Source organism: Podarcis raffonei, chromosome 10, assembly GCF_027172205.1.
Source record: "Podarcis raffonei isolate rPodRaf1 chromosome 10, rPodRaf1.pri, whole genome shotgun sequence".
Lineage (NCBI taxonomy): Eukaryota > Metazoa > Chordata > Lepidosauria > Squamata > Lacertidae > Podarcis > Podarcis raffonei.
In genome coordinates this window covers 4124011-4146234 of record NC_070611.1, presented here as the reverse complement: position 1 = coordinate 4146234, position 22224 = coordinate 4124011, and the positions used below count along the sequence as shown (strand labels likewise).

At 43.2% G+C, this 22224-nt stretch overlaps 1 protein-coding gene across 6 annotated transcripts in view; it reads right to left on the bottom strand.

Annotated features, from left to right (window-relative positions):
* CACNA2D1 (calcium voltage-gated channel auxiliary subunit alpha2delta 1) overlaps positions 1 to 20349 on the bottom strand; it is a 365199-nt gene extending 344850 nt beyond the window's left edge. For all 6 annotated transcript variants that reach the window (XM_053407355.1, XM_053407356.1, XM_053407358.1 and 3 more), the window contains exon 1: positions 20180 to 20349. In XM_053407355.1, the coding sequence (XP_053263330.1) occupies positions 20180 to 20274 (95 nt within the window). In that variant the 5' untranslated portion in view covers positions 20275 to 20349. The remainder of the gene's footprint in view (positions 1 to 20179) is intronic.
* Between the last annotated feature and the right edge of the window lie 1875 nt (positions 20350 to 22224).

The window sequence follows — 22224 nt, the reverse complement described above, 5'->3', positions numbered from 1 at the left end:
AAATTGCTTTTTGCCCCAAGTATCAAAAGCAGTGTAATATGTAATATGGGAATGAAGGGTTTGCTGGCTTATGAGGCTCAAATTGCATCTGGTGGCAGCAGACCCCTTGGGGGACAGGGTTGGGGGACATCAGGCCTAGGGGCAAAAAGGCTTCTCTGTCTGACCCTCTCATTTGTCCCCCATTTCCCCCACTCCTTGAGTCTTGGTTTGTGTCCCTGAACTCTGATAGGACTCTTGCTTGCCTGGCTATGGGATAGTGAAGGGTTGTGGGAGTGGGCACAGGCACTGGCCAACCGTACAGAGGCAACCTGTAGATTCATTGTTGCCTCTGGACCCGCCAACCACCAGCACATGACCCCTTGACAGTGCCTAGACGGGAGTCGGTTCCTCAGACTGAAAAGGATTCCTCATTCCTGTCTTGGGGGAAGACACAGAATTAACAATCACACATAAAGTAGATGTGTTCCTATTTTCAGAGCCTAACGGTAACCCTAAACTGTTCCCCACCCACAAGTTCTCTCGCCGCCATCTCTCTTTTGATATCACTTTTCCTCAGCTGGGCTTCAACAAGGAAGTGAGCCTTGTTCAGCAAAAAGCTCTGGGGGCAGGGCAGCCAGAATTAACTTCTGGAAAGGGGTCATGGGAAGGAGGGCTTAGCTTCCCTCACACAAACACAACTCTTCTACTCCATTAAAGAGAGAGAGAGCATGAGACACTCAACATTGTATGTGGCTGGGGAAGACTCAAATACAAAAACAAATTAATTTGCCACTATTCTGCACACTTTTGAGCCTAAACACAAGCCAAAAGCTCCACTGGCATGCATATAAGCCATTCCAGTTCTCTGGATGGAGGACAAGGAACTGGAGCCAAGAGACACTGACTTATTAAAGGTCAAGTAGTGAGCATGAAGCCAAGATAGGACGGGAACTCAGACATTTTAACTCTGTGAGTCATTCGCCAGAATGCACCAGCTCTTACAAGGTTGTTTGTATAATTAACTGTATTTCTGAAGTCTCCATGAATATTAAAAAAAAAGGAAGACGAAAAAGTGTTCCCTCGGGAAACCTTGTTTCCGTGTCAGATTTTGTATTACAGTAGTGAAACCTATCCACCAAGTGTGAAAGGCTGGCTATCCTTCAGCAAGCAATTATGCACAACACAAGACACTCCGTCTCTCTGTCTGTCTCTCTCTGCATGGGAGCCTAAGAATGTGGGAGCCTTAAACTGACACACATTGAAGAAATATTGCATGCTCTACCTCCTCTTCTTAAAAACACACACATATATTTGAGGCATGCAAGGCAGCTAACACAGTGAGCCCATCTTCTGTTGAACCTTTCACACTACTCTCATCACTCAAATACTATTGCTGATGGCTTCCAGAGCCCTTCCTGATCACGAGGCTTCAGCTCCACAGCCCATTTTGCCCGTCAAAGCCAAGGTCATGGGCCTGTAAATAAAGCATATAAGCAGCCTGGATTTCTGATTAGATCCAGCCAAGGGTGGGGCTTTTTTGTTTTTTTGTTTTAGCTTTTGTAATTGCTCCCTCCTGAAAAGGTACTGCCTTTCAGCCAAGAAAACAATCATTAGTTTATTAACCAGCTTGTCCCAGGTGATGCGAATATCACAAGCAGGGGTGTGTGTCCATGTTAATTATCAAGTGTTAACAGGCCAAGCTGGCACCTCGCCAAGCTGCAGGAGAAACTGTGATCTCCACTAGAAGAGGAATATAGATCTCTCTCTCTCTCTCTCTCTCTCTCTCTCTCTCTCTCTCTCCTTTTGAGAAATAGGTGTGGCCATTTAGATGAGCTTCTAGTGTAGTACATTGCAGTGGGTAGCCAGGGGCAAGGAATGAGAAGACAAAAGGCACACTGGGTGATGCTTTCTTGGCCTTTGTCTCACAGAAAACCAACTCTCTTAATGACAGAGTTTTCATGGTGGAAAGAATCCCATTCTGTGGCAAGGCAGAGCTCTGGCTGGATGCAAGGTTATGCTATAGGAACACAAAGCTCAGATGTTACTTCAGCAATAAACAAACTGAGACTTTGCCCTATATAGCATCACCAGCTGCACCCCAATTTTAGCCCCACCTGCTTCATCATTTAAAGGGGCATCACCCACTCCAATAGTCCTGGTCTCACTGGTGTTCTGCAAGCAAGGCAGCCCTCTTTAGAGATTCTTTTACTGTTTAATAGACTATTGTATTTTAATATTTTGTTGGAAGCTGCCCATAGTGGCTGGGGAAACCCAGCCAGATGGGCGGGGTATAAATAATAAATTGTTGTTGTTGTTAGTCCCTGACACCAAGTCCACAAGGTTTTTGAAAGGCCCTCCACAATTAAACACATTGGGGGTGGGGGAATGAGAGAAAATGCATCCTAAAACAAAAACCAGATCATCATGAGGGAAAGTTGTAGGGATTTTCCCACCCGCAAAATAATGATAGTCCTAAGACATGTATTTAAGGGGATGAGAACCCCAAATAAGAAATGACATACAGTACTGGTGATCAAGTATTTTTAACACAAGCCACAGGATTACGGAAGTGACAGGATTCTCATACAGGATGAAAGGGCTGCACATGGCTGTGCCCTCACTTACAGCTTCAAATTGCTCAAGGCCAGTTTCAAGCACAAATCATAAACTGAATTTTATATTTCACTGATAATCACAATTATTAATGGTGATGATTGTCACACTACAAAACAATAAATAATCTTAAGTGATTCGAGAACATGACTTTAAACACACAAATACAACCTTTGACAGTAGTTCATGCACATGCTTAATTTCAAGTCCCAAGCGGTCCCCTTGCACAGATGTTAATAAAGAAAATAGCTCATTAGCTTATCTATTGCAAGAACATCTGGTATATAATAAAAATGCAACACTAGATTCCTACATGAATTTCTTTCCTGTGGTAGATGCATATAACAATGCTGAGAGACAGAGATCCTCTGACTTTGGACGTAGTTTGATTAGAAGCTGTGAACCACATACAACCTTCATTGTTCCAGGAAGCTGGAAATAGAGTCAGCTACTGTAATACCAGATTAAATATATATTTAGTCAGTTCCTAAACGAGGCAGCGGCATCATCTACCATTGCTGTTGGATATATGCAAAGATAATGCTCTAATCCTAATTAAGCACTCCAGGATCATGCCATTGATTGTGCCACAAGAAGCTAGCTAGATTTAAAATAGCACCAGTAACAGTGCGGAGGGGATACCAGAATCTCATACACTGAATTTAAACCACTCAAGCCTCATATTTAGGCAGCTGAATTCCATTTTGTGCTATAACCATATATTTTAATACAAGCAAGCACAAATCCTGAACGTACTCAAACTTATTTTTTTTACACGCTCCTTTCCCCCAGAAAGCCAGCGCCTTTTTACACTATCTCTTTGCAATTAATTCTGAACATGCTACAAACCATTGGAATATTCTGTGCAGATCTGAGATATCTTCCTCATCCTGCTGTTTTAGAATGACGACTTTAGTATAAATGGAGAACAACCAGCAGTGTCTCAAGCCTGGAACCATAATGGTTAGCAACAACAGTAGGGGCAGGGATGCAGGGGTAGCACACAGCCATTATTATTATTATTATTATTATTATTATTATTATTATTAACTGTTACTATGCCCAATATTTCACTGACAATATTATTTATTATCATGTTAAATTGATGGGTACATCCATGGCCTTTTTCAAGACAAATGTAGCCAGAATTAAATTGAAGCCTATTAATATTCCAAGATTATAGTTTTTACACCTCCGATAACCTATGGTCTCTTTGTTTTAACTAAAATACACACAGAGAGAGGGTGTATGGAGTGTCAGGGGAGGGATAGTACCTCTGATGAGGGACACGTCCTGCTCCTTCTGGGGTAGTTTGTCCACCTTTGGTCCCCACCCTGCACTCAGCTCTCACCTGTGGCTCCTAGAAGCCTTCAGCATGTGACAGCAGCCACACCCCAGGAATGGTTTCAACTGGCCTCTAAGTCAGGTCAGGGCAGCCAATGGTTCTCAAACCCTTGGTGAGTTAGGGACTTCCCCTGTATGCAAAGACAGGCTCCAGTGGATTGGCTGGACGAGACCAATAGTGGGTCCAACAGTCGATACAGCAGTTTCTGCACATGCTGTAGACGAAAGTGAGAGGCAGATGGGGCTCGTCAACCTTTCCATCTAAGAGAAGGAAAACTCTGATCCTAAACCTCTGCTGCCTTGTGGGTTGTCTTCAGGAGAGAGAAAAGGCTCAAATCCTACATGAATCTAGAGTGGAGTCCCTAGGATGGTTTGATGGCACCTTGAACGCCTCCCTCCAGCTCCTCCTGCAGCCAAGCTGGTGCCAAACGTATCGCTCCGTTTTCTGTTGAACCATATAAACAAGGTCAGGGGACAGTCTTGTCGTCTGGGCAGCCAAGGACCTCCATACACATTGCCCAGGCTTGGTCCCCGGAGAGGTCACTTCAGTGCTACTAATGCAGTAAAAACAATGCAGGGGAGGCAGCAGTTTTCTGTTACTGGTCTCTGCAGCCACAGCAGGTGCTGCGATTCTCCAGTGGTTTGGCTTTTCCACCTGGAGGCGCACGCCATTGTCTCTCAAGTCACATAGATACCAGCAACAACTAATATGAACAATACATACCAGTAATACTCACATTCAATCAGCACCAATTCAGGACAATAATTTTTATTGCTGCAAGCTGTTTTGAGGGGGCGGTGATGGGCTGAACAGGAGCTTACATTTCTAAAGCTAAAAATACATGCACTCCTTCATGCTGTGCATTCTCTTCCTGAGATGTATTAATGTTGACTTTTAGTGGGATTCATGCTTTAAAACCGCACCGTGCCACAATACTAATCAGAATATAATTTACTGTGTCTTTATCGCAGACACCTTATTTGGCACGGACACTTACCCAGCAGCACACAGCCAACAAAATGATGTCAGCAACAGCTCATCATTTAAAGAGAAGACAAATGACCACATCTGATATCACGCATGGTTTCTTCTGTGATACATTACTATTCCCCTGCGTGTCATTTAACACAATAAATGTAATACATTTTATTTTATACATTCTTTCTACCCTCCGGAGAGATGTCTCTACTGCTGTGGGATTAAAATCCCAACACATCTAATAAAACAAAAAAACAAAAAGTGCTGCTTTGCCTGGAATTCAATCTTTTATTTTTATGGCATAGGAAAACCATAGTCTTCCATCATTCCACATATGTCCATGTTAACTCTACATGGTGGCACATTTCTTTGGTTTCATACACACAGAGATGAAGCACAAGGAACCTTTATGCAGGTAGCTTCATCGTCTGAGAAGGCTGGCCATGGTTGGGGAGGGGATTCACTTTCAAGCTATGGGTCATCTGCTCAGTCATTGTCTGTGGGCAAAGAGTTATTACTAAACCTTTCTGTAACACACTTCCAATTTGCAAAGTGAGAGTGTACTGGGGGCTCTATTACCTTAGCCCTTTTCAGTATTCCAGGTGTGTACAATGAGCATGTGGGGGGGGGGAAGATTCCAGTCTCATGCATTCATTAGAGAAGGTCGATACAGGGAGTCCCTCTTACAGTTGCATGGGCAGAGGGTTGCATCAGACGTGATGAATATTATTATTATTATTATTATTATTATTATTATTATTATTATTATAAAATTTGTATACTGCCCTTTATCCATAGATCTCGGGGCTGTTCACAACATAAAATTACAATGTAAAAAACACAAAGTACATAATAAAAATAAGAACAAAAACAAACCACTACAGCAATGCTGTTGCCGCCGCCGCCACCCCCCCCCTCTCTCTCTGAATGCTTGAACAGGACTCTTGCCATGGACCAAATTTCATCTCACCTTTTATATATGCAATAAGCTGGACTCCTGCAGGTATTCCTAGTAGTAGCATTAGCATTACTATTGTTATTTTATCTATTACATGCCCTTCACCCTGAGGTCCCAAGGTGGGTTACAGCATTAAAAACAATATTAAAAGCAAAAAAAAAAACCACCCAAACCATTCCATACGATATAAGAACCAGGCCTTTATTGTGGTGGCACCGACCCTTTGGCTTTTCCTTCTGTTGCATATTACACAGGCACCATCTTGCTTTTTTTTTTTTTTTTTTTTTGGTGCCTAATGACCGTTCTCTTTCAACAAGCCTTTTAGGTGGATATCTACCGTATTTTTCGCTCTATAACACGCACCCAACCATAACACGCACATAGTTTTTAGAGGAGGAAAACAAGGAAAAAATATTCTAAACATAACAGTGGATGTATGATTTTTGTGGTTCATGCTGTGGCCACAGACATGTGATCTGACGGTGAGTTTGGGGTAGCCCAATGCAAAAATCCTGAGGATCCATGTGGATCCATGCTTTGTAACCACGTTTTAAGTGGGGAGGGAAGGAAAAGCACTCAAGGGACAAGGAGCACGCGTGGGGTGTGTGGAGAAGGATGCTGTTAATAATGCAGAAGAGGGGTATAAGAGGAGAAGGCTCCTCTCCTCTCCCGCTTTGCTCCTTTAAAGCAAGCAGGCTCTCTGTCCCTCTCTCCTCCCCACTCAGCGGCTCTTCTCCCGCTTTGCTGTTTCAAAGCGAGCCACGGAGGAGGGAAGGAAGAGGAACCATGGATCCTCTGCTCACGACTGCAGCAGATCCCTCCGCCATCCTTAGGCATTCGCTCCATAACACGCACAGACATTTCCCCTTACTTTCTAGGAGGAAAAAAGTGAGTGTTATGGTGCAAAAAATACGGTAATTTAAACTGTTTTTATATTTATTTATTTATTTATTATTCATTCATTCATTCATTCCATTTATGTGCCACCTTTACCGTCCAAGGAGCTCAAGGGGCTGCACACAGCTCTCCTCCCCCCGATTTCACCCTTACAAGAAGCCTGTGAGGAAGGCCAGGCTGAGAGGCAGTGACTGACTCCAAGGTCACCCAGATGAGCTGCATGGCTGAGAGGGGGTTCAAACCCTGGTCTCCCAGGTCATAGTCCAACTCTATAACCATTATGCCACACTGGCTCTCTATATGTAGAATTGTTTTTAAATGTTTGTATTAAATTTATATATGGAATTTTTATTTAGTGTTTTCACATTTGTTTTATGGCTGTCACAGTTTTACTTGTTTTATAATTGTATATTTCCTTGTTGTGCCCCACCTTGGGACTGATGAAGGGTGGGTAAGAAATCTATTAAATAAGATGTCTGTTTTTAGTTTAAATGGCCTCCATTCAATTAAAAAGGCATTGACCCCAATTTCTGGATTTGCTGCAATACTCAGCAGTTTGCTCAAATGCTCAAAGTACTTGGCATGTATTGTTTTACCGACCCATGCAACAGACCAGTAAGGTAGGTCACACATAAAGGTAAAGGTAAAGGGACCCCTGACCATTGAGTTCAATCGCGGACAACTAGGGTTGTGCCGCTCATCTCGCTTTATTGGCCAAGGGAGCCGGCGTACAGCTTCCAGGTCATGTGGCCAGCAGGACTAAGCCGCTTTTGGTGAACCAGAGCAGCACATGGAAATGCCATTTACCTTCCCGCCGGAGCGGTACCTATTTATCTACTTGCACTTTGACGTGCTTTCAAACTGCTAGGTTGGCAGGAGCAGGGACCGAGCAACGGGAGCTCACCCCATCGCGGGGATTCGAACTGCCAACCTTCTGATCGGCAAGTCCTAGTGTTATGTACTGAGCTGAATCCTATAACAATAGGATCCAGAATGCAGCAGTCTGATTGGTCCGCAGGAGCCACCCAATCCAGCTCCAGGTGGAAGTGAATCAGCCACCTGATTGGCCTGCAGGAGCAGCCCGGAATTAGCCAATCATGCGGGGCCCATTGTGTAAATAATGTATATATAGCTAGACGTTTTGGGGGAAGTTTCATTCATTGCTACTATGAGCTGAATAAAGAGCATGAAATTCACACTCAACTCCGATTATATTTCACCTAGGCTCTGTGGTTTAGACCACAGTGCTACCCACGTCCCTTCAGGTCACACATAGTGCCTTTGAAAAAATGATTAAGTGTATGGGAGTAAGAGAAAGAAACACAATCGGTGAGTAGGTTTTGAACTACATGATTGTAGGGTTGGGAGGGGGAAATGAGGGGGCCTGATAGCACAAGGAAGGCAATATCAGCACCAGAGTAACATAATGACTTCCGCTATATACCTTTTCCTTTGCAGTTATTTTTCTCCTCCTTTCTCTCACCTGTCCTTCTCAAGAGCTTTGCAAACTGGAATCGTTGCCCTGGAATTCGTCTTTAAGGAGGGAAAACAGCATGGCACTTTTAAAAGATGATACCTGCATAATAGGGCCTAATAAACACTTTGATAAAAGGACAGAAATGGGTTTGTTTGTTTTAATGTTTTTGTTTATCTTTTAAAAACTGGCCCAGCTCTGAGGGGAAAAGTGGTAAGTGAAGGACTAAATACATACTTCAAACAGACTTCCTCAGTTCACAGGTGGAACCAAAAAAATTGCAGCTGACAACTGAAAAGCAATTGTAAATCCATCTTCCCTGCATGGCCATCCATCAATTTAAAAACCTGATCCAAGCACATTTAAAACTGCTGCTCTTCCTTTCACATATGCACAGCAGCAGAGAGGCTCAAGAAGTGTTTTTAACAGGCACGTGTGATACCAATCCAAGATGCAATTAATTTCACTAGCCAGGTGTATGTCAAGGTTCCCTGTGCAACAGATTTAGGGATAGTGCAGGAGGTGAATTTGGTGAGACAAGGATTAGCAGAAACAAATCCTCTCAAGGGCTAATGCTTGACTCCCCTGACTATGTGTTTGACGCAACAAGGCCCACATACCATGGAACCACGTCATGTCTCTTAAGCCCACTTAGCTATTGAGAAGAGCAGCGTTCCTTCTCACACATATGCAAACACAATTGTACTCATGTTCTTCCCCCTTTCACATACAAATGATGAGAAACAATAGGCAATAAATCAACATTAAATTTAAACACAGAGAATAAATCTCACTACTTTTATGATGCCACAAGAATTAAATTTGAGTAAAGGTGGTCTAAGTTCTTCCTTCCACCATGAGATCTATCAAAGGAGACTAATAATTAGCCTTTAAAATGGAGTTTTCTCTCATTATATTACATTATGGATGTCCTCCTGCAGCTAAATTCCTGATATTTGCTCACAAGTGTGCCTCTGATTGCTTCCAAGTCTCCGCTGTGGCTATCACAAATTTAGAGGCTGCTATATCCCCAAACAGCTTGGGACCAGGAGTCCTGAAGGGCTGCCTTCTCCCATACAAATTTGTCCAACATTTTAAGAAGTGTTCTGCTTGCTCACAAAAGTTAGGTGGGGGAAGACTGAGGAGAGGGACTTCCCTGTGGTGGTGCCCCTTTATGCAATGTCAGACATATCCAGGTGGTGCCATCATTGTTACAAGCCAGGATTGTATTTTACAGTAGCCATAAGTGAAGAGACGCTTCATGCAGGTGAATGAGCAGAATGGTGAATAATTCTTCCTTTGTCGGCCTTTTTTTGTTTCCATGCTAACCATAAAGAAAGGAAAATCTATTCCTCCACTATCAGCATGGAAATTCAGAAGACTGTGGGGGCATTTGGTAGATGTTTTCCTTTTATTGTAGAATCCTGAAAGGTTAGCAGCCCAGGTTTCCATTCCAGCCATGGAGATGTGGAGTTGTATCCTCTACAGCCCTCATGAAACACTAGTCCCTTAGCAGACTGGTTTTAAAAACAAAACAAAACAGACTGGTAACTTTTGTGGACTTATTTACAAGGTTGGTTTGGTATATTTAGAAAGTTGGTTTAGGCACTAAGTTAAAATTATTTTATTTGCCCACCCAAAGAGGGACTTGCAGGCACTTTACTCCTCCCTGGTCCTTTCTGCTGCTATGCCACACTGAGCCAAGCCAAAGTTTGCTTTAGCGTGCCATCTGAACCAAGACTCGTGGTTAAGTTTTCACCACATTAATCACAAGCAGCGGCCAAAGGTTGTTCTCATGCTTGCTAGGAAACACAAAGGAACACACAGAGACACATATGGCTCCCTAAGCCATGTGATAACTGACCTGAACATGTGGAACTGTTAGCATAATTTCACCCACACATGAATATGAGCCAAGCACAATGCTAATATGCAGGGAATTATTTGTGGTGACTGATGCATGCAGTTTCCCCATGGGCCAGCCACACCCCAGTATCTCAGCTTTCCTATTGCTATGAAAGCAGTGTGACAGAATACCACCATGGGCTTCCTAACCCTCCTCTTTTTTACTGTGTGTCAGGGCTTGCTTACATTCACAGTCATGGCTGACGCAGCACACCAGCACAAACCAGGTACAGTCACGCTTCCCAAGTTACACACAGTCAGTTTTTTGCTGACTCCTAGGTAAGTTCAATTAGGTTTACTTTTGCAATCTGTCTTGAACTCCAAATAATGATGGTGAGGATTAACGGTCCTAATTCCCCAGGTCTCCCATCATCCTTACGAGAGAAGCAGGTATGACAGCACAATTTCACTCGTTCTATAAAAAGCTTCTGCTGCGTACGAAGCAGATGAATCAGGCTCCCCACCCCACTTTCCAAAGATCATGGCTACACCATTTTCTGAGGCAACAGAATAAAAGGCTACTGTGAAGTAGTAACTGGTGAGTACAATCAGAAACAAAGTGTTTAGTCCCTCTGGAGATGAGAACCCAAGATAGTCATGTTCTTCCCTCAAGAGAAAAGTTCAGTCAAATGAGAAACAGAACACAATGACAATATTTGAAAACACCACAAAGTGGGTTCCTCCCTCTGATCTGGAAGGCTGTATCCTAGCAACAGAGCTCTTTTGTTTAAAGCTCTGGTACCACCCTCCTTCCTAAACTCTCCTTAACAACAACCACAGATTACCTACTCAAACCGCACTAAGTACACCTGTGGAACTACTATGAATATTGGCATCTGTTTCCTGCATTAGAAGGCAATGAGCCAAGCGGTTAGGGGAAGCGATATTCAGTAGCATTAGCCTGTAAACCAAAAATTGTTGTCTTTTTTGGCTAGAGGTCGGTTCTTCCCAGCCAAGCCAGTGAAAGGAAATCTCATCAGCAGACAAAATGAAATAAGGGCATGTGCACTGACTTCACTAGGTCCAAATGCACAAAAAGGATAATTGCTTAAAAACTCATTCTTCCAAACAGTGATTTTACCTACATTAAATCTATGTTAGGAAGGTGGCCCAAATCAATATTTGGAAACACTATAACTTATCACAGCCAATTATTGGTTACAAAGATGTTAATTGCACATTTTGTGTGTATGTGTAGGGCAGGGTATCAGGAAAAGGTATTCCTAACAATATTCTAATAAGCATATTTTGTGTGTAGCTTTAGAAATAGGCAATTGGATTGCTGTAATTAACTGCAAAAGCTTGTTGATTTGTTGATGTTATATAATGTCAATCTCTTTCATAAACTCATTAGAATCTTTGTAAATAAATAGTGAAATTTATGCAAAAAGCAAGCAAATCTGGTTGTTGCTTCTTCTTACCATCCCAGGAAGTAATCCAATCAAAGGATTATTGTTACCAAATAGTATTCTGGAATAAGGGTAACCAAATTAAAACATGTCAGAACAGAACCATGCTCTTGTGCCATTCAGTTGAGTGGTCGCTTATTCAGCAATCAGTTAACCTGAGATAGCATTTCTTCCAGTCTTTGGATTGCATGCTCAAGGCACAAACCAGCTGTTTAATCTGACAGGGAATCAACGACTCCTACCAAGATAAAGGTGTCTAGATTTTAAGGTGCATGACTCCACCCAGAAGACGCACTTTACCTGCCTTTTGGTTAATTGGTCCATATCAATACCTCTGTATTATGTTCAGTTTTTACTTATATCCAGTTCATCACTGATTTGTTAAGGAAATCTACTGCCTCACCTGGATCCAAAGAAAAGAAGTAAGTTGGGTAGATTCCCATTGACAGCCCCAACACCGTAGAAGGGGGAAAGAGAAATGAACATTGTGAAGGCCTACAGGACAAGTCATAGGGAGGAACAACTATCGTCTGTCACCACTTTCTGCTGCCTACCTGTGAATTAGAAGCAAAACTACCACAACCGCCTTGCTTTCAAACCTAGCCCACAAAAGTAATGCAAGCAAATACTATGAAAAAAATAGTACTCGGTGTTGATTAAAGTTGCAGGACAATTAACAGAATCACTCTCCTTCTGTCTTCCAACAGATTGTCAACCAGTGTCACCAAGACAGTTTCAATCAGGAACCAGCCCAAAACTCAGACAAGGATTTAGATAATCTGCCACAACTACAATTTCATAGAGTTGAATCACAACTGCTTGCTTGATTAACTACCTTCCCGAGAATAGCAAATTGCAAACTGGTCTACGTAACTTGTTGGGCTGGGTGATATCTGGTTTTCAACATCATGTTATATCACCAGCTAAACATTGTGATATACCAATATATCACAATGTCTGAAATAAGGCTGGAGCTATGTAGGGGCATTGGCTGGCTTCATTGTTTTTCCCCCATTGCGATTTTTGCATAGCGCTCTCTCTCTCTCGCATGCGCGCGCACACACACACACACACACATCATTATTTGCAATATATTGCCAGGTCAAAAATTATGAAAGCGAAATCATGATACAGACTTCAAACTGGTTTGGGACAATAATACACAACATGATTTGCAATATATTGCTCAGTCAAAAATTATGAAACTGATATCACTAGGCCAGCTTACTCACTCATCAAGAATGGAAACACATCCAAGGATCTACAATGAAGGAAGGAAGGCTTGGAACATCTCCAGTATGATGCCTACATGAGAACGCTTTCAAGGACTTTTATTAGCTAAGTGTCCCAAACAGAAGTCAATACAATACAATAAGAAAGCCAATACAATTCTGGGCTGCATCAATAGGAGTATAGCATCTAGATCAAGGGAAGTAATAGTGCCACTGTATTCTGCTCTGGTCAGACCTCACCTGGAGTACTGTGTCCAGTTCTGGGCACCACAGTTCAGGAAGGACACTGACAAACTGGAACGTGTCCAGAGGAGGGCAACCAAAATGGTCAAAGGCCTGGAAACGATGCCTTATGAGGAACGGCTAAGGGAGCTGGGCATGTTTAGCCTGGAGAAGAGGAGGTTAAGGGGTGATATGATAGCCATGTTCAAATATATAAAAGGATGTCACATAGAGGAGGGAGAAAGGTTGTTTTCTGCTGCTCCAGAGAAGCGGACACGGAGCAATGGATCCAAACTGCAGGAAAGAAGATTCCACCTAAACATTAGGAAGAACTTCCTGACAGTAAGAGCTGTTTGACAGTGGAATTTGCTGCCAAGGAGTGTGGTGGAGTCTCCTTCTTTGGAGGTCTTTAAGCAGAGGCTTGACAACCATATGTCAGGAGTGCTCTGATGGTGTTTCCTGCTTGGCAGGGGGTTGGACTCGATGGCCCTTGTGGTCTCTTCCAACTCTATGATTCTATGATTCTATGATTCTAAGTTACTGAGAGTCACAGATATTCCCAAGTCCAAAGCAGAGGAACTAAGTTGACAGAACCCTCCCACTACCTGGAAAAGGCTCTGACAAATGGCACAATGTAAAGGCAGCATGTTCTCTTTGCCACCATAATCAGCACAACACAGGCTTCCAAATGGGCTTTTAACTTGATCCTATCCAGTGAAAGAGGGTTTAAGGGCTACTGTATCAATATCCCCAGCAACCATCTAGATCCCCATCTGGTCTATCACTCTCTAGAGATAGGTGATACTAACTATTCCTCCACACCTGAAGAAGCTACAGGCACCTGATAATTTCCAGGTAAAGCCTGAATTATCTGTCTATAACAAGGGAGCTATATTATGCTCATCTGCTTGTTAAATCTCCAGAAGATGTGCTTCAATAACACTAAAGCAACATTTTTGGCCTCCACTGACCAAAAAAAATGATCATTGAAGGTAATACTTGTACTTCTGTGTAGAAAGCACAGGCATGACATATCAGCAGAAGTGCCTTCCAGAAGGTGAGTTTCCTGCAGGGAATCCAGCAACACTCAACCCATTGCTTTTGAATGATTTCAAATGGGCTGGTGTGATCTGCATAGCCATGCAACTTGTGAAGATGGACATTTTGTATATATTCCATTAGAGGACATCAGCAATATGCTGATAGGACTGCACTCTATGGAATAGGTTTGGCCAGGGAAGAATCTCCCTAGTCTTCTCCAATAATATAATGCTTCCAAGGAAAAGGGTGGATGTATAATGCCCTGTGCTATTATGGGCTGCTCCACTCTAGTATCTCCCAGTCGCCCTACAGCAGTGGTACTTGGGCTGTGGGAGACACCACAGCAAATAGGCCTTATGGTAGTATTCAACTTTCACAAGGAGGTAGAATATTTTCCCAAGTCCTGTTCCCTCCTACTAGGAGGGAATTGTTGTATTATATCAATATTTCTTTAAGATATAGAAGACTTACAAATGGAAACCCCATGCTCAGTAACATGCCCAAATTCACATGAAAATCAGTGGCACATGAATTAGCTGAAAGCCAGAGAACAAAGTGCTGCACTGGGCAGTCTCTCAGCATTTGTCTTTTCATAGGAATAGTCTTTATACCACATGTTTCATTGGCAACTAAAAAAAATTCAGGGTTGTCATCAGGGTATCTTAAGGATTCAAGTGATCCATTTGATTCAGCAGGGCAAATTAAGAAGTGGATTCAAATTATCACATTTATAGCAATAAAACATCAATACAAATGAAATTGCACCAGAAGACCACAATCAGGTTTTTGGTATAATGTAATTTCCACTTAAGGCAACAAATTATGTTGACCAACAAAGGAATGGTTTAAAGAGTAACTGATGATACTAGTCCAGGAACAGATTTAAACATTTTGCAGGAAAAGTTGTCTAAAGCAACAGGTGATAGTGACCAAGATCAAGATGCTTAGTACAAGAAGCATCAAGAATTTTGCAAAGAAGAAAAAAGCACAGCTGGTATTTATAAGGGCATGATTCACATGATACAGAGATGCTGTTCTCACACAGAGGGTTTCCATAAGCCTCGAAAGCCTGTACACAGACACACACACTTAATATGCAACAGGCAACATGAGGTCTCTTCACCTCTTCCATGTCTCCATCCACTCATCCTTCTCTGCCCCTTTACTTATGCTCCTGTTGGGTCCTATAGGTATCCTCTGTGAATAGGTGCTACACCTGTGCTCTGTGGATCATGCCCTAAGTAATAATAGAAACCAGACTTCCGTATCTGAAATTTAAACACTCTTCTACCTACAAACCTCCACCGATCACCCTAATTCAAATAAATACTTTGGTCAGGGAGAAAAAAAAGTGAGAAGAAGGAGAATACAATGATCAAAGTTCTAGCCAAGTAAAAACTTATAATGATTGATTAATGGAAAACAGCACTTGTACTCAGAATGCCAGGAGTATTCCGGCTCCAATTATAAAGAATGGGTTGAGACTGCAATAGCCTTTCGCCTACCTGCCTTGGTCCTGAGCAACCTGTAGGGGACTTGCTTCATTGTTTTAAAGAGAACTTGCTTTCATGTAATATATTTAGGAACTGGATATAAACTTTTTATTCTTACTGATTACTGCATTACTAGCTGATCTAGACAGGATTGTTGTTTTTTAATTATCCTTTAGCAATGTTAAAGGGTGTATAAGAGGATTCTTCTGGAGAATAACTGCAAATTAGCATTTGCTTTTTTCTGTGTGCTAAAGATTGATTAGATGAATTTTAACAGCCCACTGAAAGCAAAATTCCCATTGCCTTTGCTGCCTTAAAGACCTAAAGCAAGTCTTCTGCTATTACTCAATCTAGCAAGTGAGATTATTTGAAAGAAGGAAAGGACAGTGTAGCTACACATTCACACATTCTAAGCTAGATGGAAGAGTCATAGATATAGCAGCAATATAAGAATCAAGAGGTGGAAAGACACCTTGGGAGCCTAATTTCTTGTTAGTGAAAATGAGGCTGGCAAAGTCCCAGGCACCTCAATATTTCAATATTTGCTGCAAGAATAAAACACTTCCCTCCCGCCCCAGAAAATATCCATTCATGGGTATCAATGCAGTTCAACAGTAATTTTTTAAAATACTCCAGTGACAAAAAATTGGGATATTTAATATTTTGCAATGTTTACATTATCTGCTAATATTAGTATATGTAAAAAGCTGTACACAAATGAAGGTGCAAAAATTCCAATATTCAGCTTCCTTTGGTCATTTTCTTAAAAATGAACATAGTGCTCTTTAAACACATCTAGTCCACACACACCCCATATGACACATACAAAGCAACAGAGTTGTAGTAATAATTGCAGCCAACAAAAGTATAAGTTATTGATTGGCATATTAGGCACCCAACTCATGATTGTTAATTTTAACTTCCATTAAAATTTTAACTATATTTTATAAAAAGTTAACTACACTTTAACTATAGCGGTTTATGCTTCCTATGCTTCAAGCTACAAGTGGCACTGGGAGAAATCTATGAAGGCGACACTGACACTGTACACCCAGCTCCAAACGTATTACATCTTCTGGCTATTCTGCCTCTTGTACATGGAAGCCCTCTCCCCTGAATAACTGCTACAGTAAATGATAATTTCCACTAAGTAAAGCATGTGGGAAAGTTATGAAACACACATGTGTTCAACAATTTACCATTCATTAAAGGCTATTTTAAAGTATTTGAAATAGAACTTTGATACCCACGACATGTGGTGGGTGATCCAATATTTCATTGATGGTAAGGTATCTTAACACTTATACTGTTAAGTACACAATGAATCACTTAGTCCTAAGCACATCTACTATGATGTAAGTCTTACTGAACTCAGATATTTCTACCGTTAGTATGTTTAGGCCACTGTATTTTATGCTGAACATTCCAAACATTTAGCTTGTATTGGGAACAGTAAAATAATACCACCCTCTCAAGCTGATTGCTAAAAGGGAGATTCCTTAAAGACCTTGTGTTCTATACTTTATACCTGAGCAAATGGTGTGTAAAATTCTCCCAATTTCAGAACAAAATGGTTTTAATTTGATTTATTTAGTCTGAATGGATCCTGAAAATAGAAAGCAACAAGGTATGCCTCATACTCATTTTCAGATTGGCTTTTAAAAATAGCATTAAATAGGGATGGTATTTTTTAAAAAAAGAAAGAAAAGAAAAAACACAAGCACACCTAGACATAAGGCTCAATGAAATTCAAATAATTCCATCCTCAGTTCATGAAACATACCACACAATCATCACTGCTTGGACAAAACATTCAAATTAATGCTCTAAACGAAAAGGGATTCTTTTCATTTTAAAACCATGAGACAATACAAAATATTTTGGGACATAACACCCATCTGAAATGTGTAAAAGAACACATTCCATCTCATTTTAAAATCTCTTTTTTAACACAAGGCAATGCTGTGCTTGTTTTCTGCTAGAACAATTTATAAATAGTTACATATGCAGTATCTCCAAGTTTAGCTTGCATATCATTCTAGAAATCTGACAAGTTCATACTGAATAGTGTTGCCTATATATATGTTCTGTTGTGTGTATGGTAAAAATGCCAGTAATTGTTTGTTAGTTTGTTTTTTAAATCATATTACTGTAGATGAAGAATTACCATTGGGAGACAAAGTACAACAATTTTAATCAATAGGTGTTGATAAAATATTTACTTATTTAAAATGCATTTTAATACATGCATGTAACCATGAAACAAGCATATTAAAGAACATTTACTGGTGAGAAATTTATAAGGCAAAAGATTAACAACAAAAAGTAGGCATTTCTAAACAGCTGATTATTATTATATATTCCTGAAAATTCAGAAGGTTTTCCCCCCTCCCCTAAATACTGTACTTGTAAATTGTATATCATTTTGAAAGAATGAACAAATGAAAGACCCTTCCAAATACGAGAATGAAAAGGTCCAGGGATTGTTTTGCTTTTAGTTGCAATTATTATTTGGAACCAGCTCATCAAAAGATTTTGATTTGTTGGCCTCTGCTTTCTGGTTTAACTACATCTGCATTTAATTCTTTACTTGGCAACATCCTGGATTTGATTTGTCTTTGTTTCCTTCCTGTACTAGAAGAGGGGATTTCTAGTTATTATTATAAACAATCTAACACATCTTCAAGCAGCACCTGTAACTTCCCTTTTCCTTTTTTAAATAGGCATCTTTCAGCTTTCCTGCTGGTTTATTCCCCAGCCAAAACCTCATTTCTCTGCCTTGAAACAAAGAAATATTCTTGCAGGATACTTTGGAAATGAAACAGCCTGTGTTGTGGACAGAATCCATAAGGTCTACAGTACTTCTTTCCGTTCAAAGAAGCAACTGCCTTAAGAGACTGTAACAAGCCAATTTGTTTCTTCTGTTCAGCTCCCTCTCTTGAGCAGCTTATCTTTTTTGCATCTCTGGTCCTTGCTCCCATTTTTCTTTCCTCTAACCATAAATGCAGCGGCCAAGTAATCAGCCTGGCTTAGACACACATTTCTGCACAGTGCAAGTCCCATTAAAGTTTTAGGCATTCAACAGCAGATGACAGGATACATCTGTGGTAAACCCAAACACTAACCCTCCCACTAAACCAAACAAAAGTAGGGATGGAAAATTATGACAATTTTTTTTCAGGCTGGGCAGTTTTGCTTTGGGAGGATGCTTTTGCTTCAGAATGGCAAAGAGCCAGCTCAAGGAAATGTGATGGCAATGATGGTGAAATCCACCAGCTTGAGCAAGGCTTCATTTAACCATTCTAAAAAGGTGAGATTCCTAGCCCAGCTCTCTCCCTTAACTTTCTCCTTCTAGCCACGAGCCCAGCCCCTTTCGAGCTTACACTCGGGGAGAGGAAGCACACAGAGAGATCCGAACCAGCTAGCTAATTGGTGAACTGCACTTAGAACAATCCCTGTAAAGTCCTCCTTCCACACCAACTGAACCAGCACAGTACACTTTCTATTTTCCAAGAATGCAGGCTGCTAGCATTGCTCTGTGTGTGTGTGTGTGTGTGTGTGTGTGTGTGTGTCCGTGTGTTTTACCTCTGCATAAAATGTGTTACAGTGAGTCATTCACACTAAGATGCTTAATGATGGTGGCTGCCTAGATTTAAGAACTAAAGTGTTTCTGAGGCAACACAGATCAGTCACCTCAATTCTTACTTTAACTCTCCCTGGCAAAAAAATCAGACATTGGCCTATTTATTTATTTTCTGCCTTCGTTTCTTGATGTGAACCTCTTGCCCTGCTCTGGGCAAGTTTTCTGCTAATCACTGCCTGCTGCTTTCAAGATGCTATCCTGCACTCATGCAAGGCAGCAAACGGAAAGCAGACCATAATTAGCAGCACTCGCCGATGCATCGCCTAACGAGATCATCGCTAAATCTGAGAACACCCAGCTACCTCGCATAGCATGTTAGAACAGGGGGGAAAGGGAGAAAAAGGAGAGAGAAACCCACCAACTGCTCTGGTTTTGCACATGCGTGGATGCTTGCAAAGCCCCCCCCCCCCACACGCGCAAAACCAACCCTGGAACTGTCACAACATTCATGTCACACCCGGGAAGCACGAAGGTTACAAGGAGCCTTAGAAAACTTAAACGTTGCGCCGTGACTTCAGGGCCTTTCAGGAGAATGCATTTCTCTAGACAACACAGGCACGCTTTCCTTTCAAATGCTGCTTTCTCCTTTTTTTGCCCCAAATCTCCACGAGGTCAAAACTGCCACTCAAGTCCCAGTGGTGACGAGGCAACGAGAAACTTTCCTCTAAGCCCGTCTATTTGGAGATGCTGTTGATCCCTCGCCGGAGTCTCCCGGGCTGGGCTGGGCTCCGGCGGGCAGGGCAGCAGCAGCAGCAGCAGCAGCCGCCTTAGGCCCCTCAGCCCAGCCCGGACCCGGCCAGCCTACTACCAGTTGCTACTCTTCTCCGCCTCGCTCCGGATCCGTGGCCGCCTTGGCGAGCCCCGCCACTCCGGCTCCTCCCGGTTCCCTTCCTCGGGCGAAATCTCCTCCGCCCTGCCTGCCTGCCTCGACTTCTCTCTACCATGCAAGGAGAAGGGGGGGGGGCCCTGCCGGACTCAGGTGGGACTTACGTGGTGGCAGAAGGGAAGGGCCCGTCGGCGGAGAGGTTTATCACCAAGGACTGCAAAAGGGTCAGGGTGAAAAAGAGCCACCAGCCAGCAGCCATCTTCCTGATCGAAGATCGATGCCCCCTTGACCACAAGTGCCGGAGAAAAGGAGGAGGAGGATGGTAGAAGAAGAAGAAGAAGGAGGTTGATGTTGATGATGATAGTGGTGAAGTTAAAAAAATAAGAATCGGGGCGAGCGCGGGAGGAATAAGACTAATCGATCAATCTCTCCCTCTCTCTCCTCTTCTGCGCGAAGCCACAGGCAGCTTCCGAAAGAAGCAGGCAGCGGCTCCTCGGGGGCGGAGAGGCGGAGGGAAGCGGCCGCGCTGGGCGGGCGGAGGCGGGAGACGCAGCCAGAGGCGGGCGGGCGAGAGCGGCTCTCGCTACTCGGGCGGCGGCAGCAGCTTCTGCGCGCTGTGATCCGCCGCCATCGGGGCTACTTTTGTAACAGATCCCGGCTCCCTCCCTCGCGCGCGCGCGCGCCTGGCTCTTTCGGGGTGGGTTTGTGCGTGCGCGCGCGTCTCCGCCCCTGATTTATGCCCCCGATTGCAGGCAGCCGGGGGGGGGGAGGGAGAGGATGGCGCCTGGGTTTCCTCCCGCGTCCGCGACCTGGGGGCGGGCGAGGAGCTTCGCCATACAAGGGAATCAAGGGAAACTCCCCAAGTTCAGGGTCTGGTCTTCCCCGAGGTGCGAGGAGGGCGGGGCGGGGTCTGGTCCAGGCTGCTGCAGCCGGCATGTTAAGGTTGTTGTTGTTCTCGTCGTCACTATGATTACAGAATATATGCCGCCCGAAGATCGCAGGGCGCTTCACAACATACAAATGCCAAAGTTTGATCCATGCCGAAGTCTGGCTGCCAGGCAGGTAATAGAGGGACTTGGGAGCGCGAGCGGCCTTCGGTTCTGGAGTTGCAATGGGTTGCAAAGGTCTTGATGGCACTCGCTTGGCGAACATCCCCTGCAAAGGAGCTGGAGAGCAAGCACGCCCGGGGGGATCTTCCAGCTCCACTGGCAGCTCTTGGGCCAGAGGTGAGTGCAGAACGGGGCAGCGCCAGCTCTGGGTCATCAGGGCCAAGTTATGAAGGGCTCTGACTCCGAAACATGGGCATTTATTTGTTCGATAGCGACTGAATAGCTGTGGGTTGTTGTTGTGTTTCCATCTGCTGGGCGAGGGGGCAAAGTGAACAGATTCTAATTAGAGGAGGGGGAAAAGATGCAGCCAGAAAGACTTTAATCTTATCATTCAAGAGAGAGGAGGGGGGTGAGTTACAGCCTGCAGAACAGAAGATTTCCCTGAGGGGCGCCACCCTTTTCCAAACACACAGCAAACCTGTACCAAAGAGAACTGCTGCAGCTTCTGGCCATTAGTCGTTATCAACCCCCAACCCACCCTCTCTCTCTCTCTCTCTCTCTCTCTCTCTCTCTCTCTCTCTCTACTTCTCCAGGGCAACCAGGTAGCTATTCAACATGCACAGAGACAGGGATGCACACACAGCCCTCCAGCATCACTGTAGCAGCCAAGGAGAAGCGGGTGATGCCCCCATGGTTTTGTCTTGTGCAGTTCAAAAGTGCATGGCAGACCCTTGATGTAAGGGCTATGACATTTCATTTCTTTCATTTATTTATTACTTACATTTATTACATACATTTTTAGTGCCTGGTTGTTGTGATCGGAGTTTCTGACCAGCCCTGGTTATTATCCTGGCAAAGGGTATGTTTGACAGCCGACTGAGTTTGGGTTGGGACTTAAAACCTTTTCAGAGAGAAGCCTGAGAACTTTCATTGCCGGCACAGATTGCTGCCCTCCTGCCCATGGAGCTATTAGCAGGGATAGGCAATGCCCTGCGCTCCAGACACTGCTGGACTCCAACTCCCAACATCCCTGACCATTGGCCATGCTGTCTGGGAGTGATGGGAGTTGGAGCCCAAAAACATCTGTAAGGGACCGCATTGCCTACTCCTGAGCATTACTTATACCAGTGTTTTGCAAACTTGGGTCTCCAGCTGTTGTT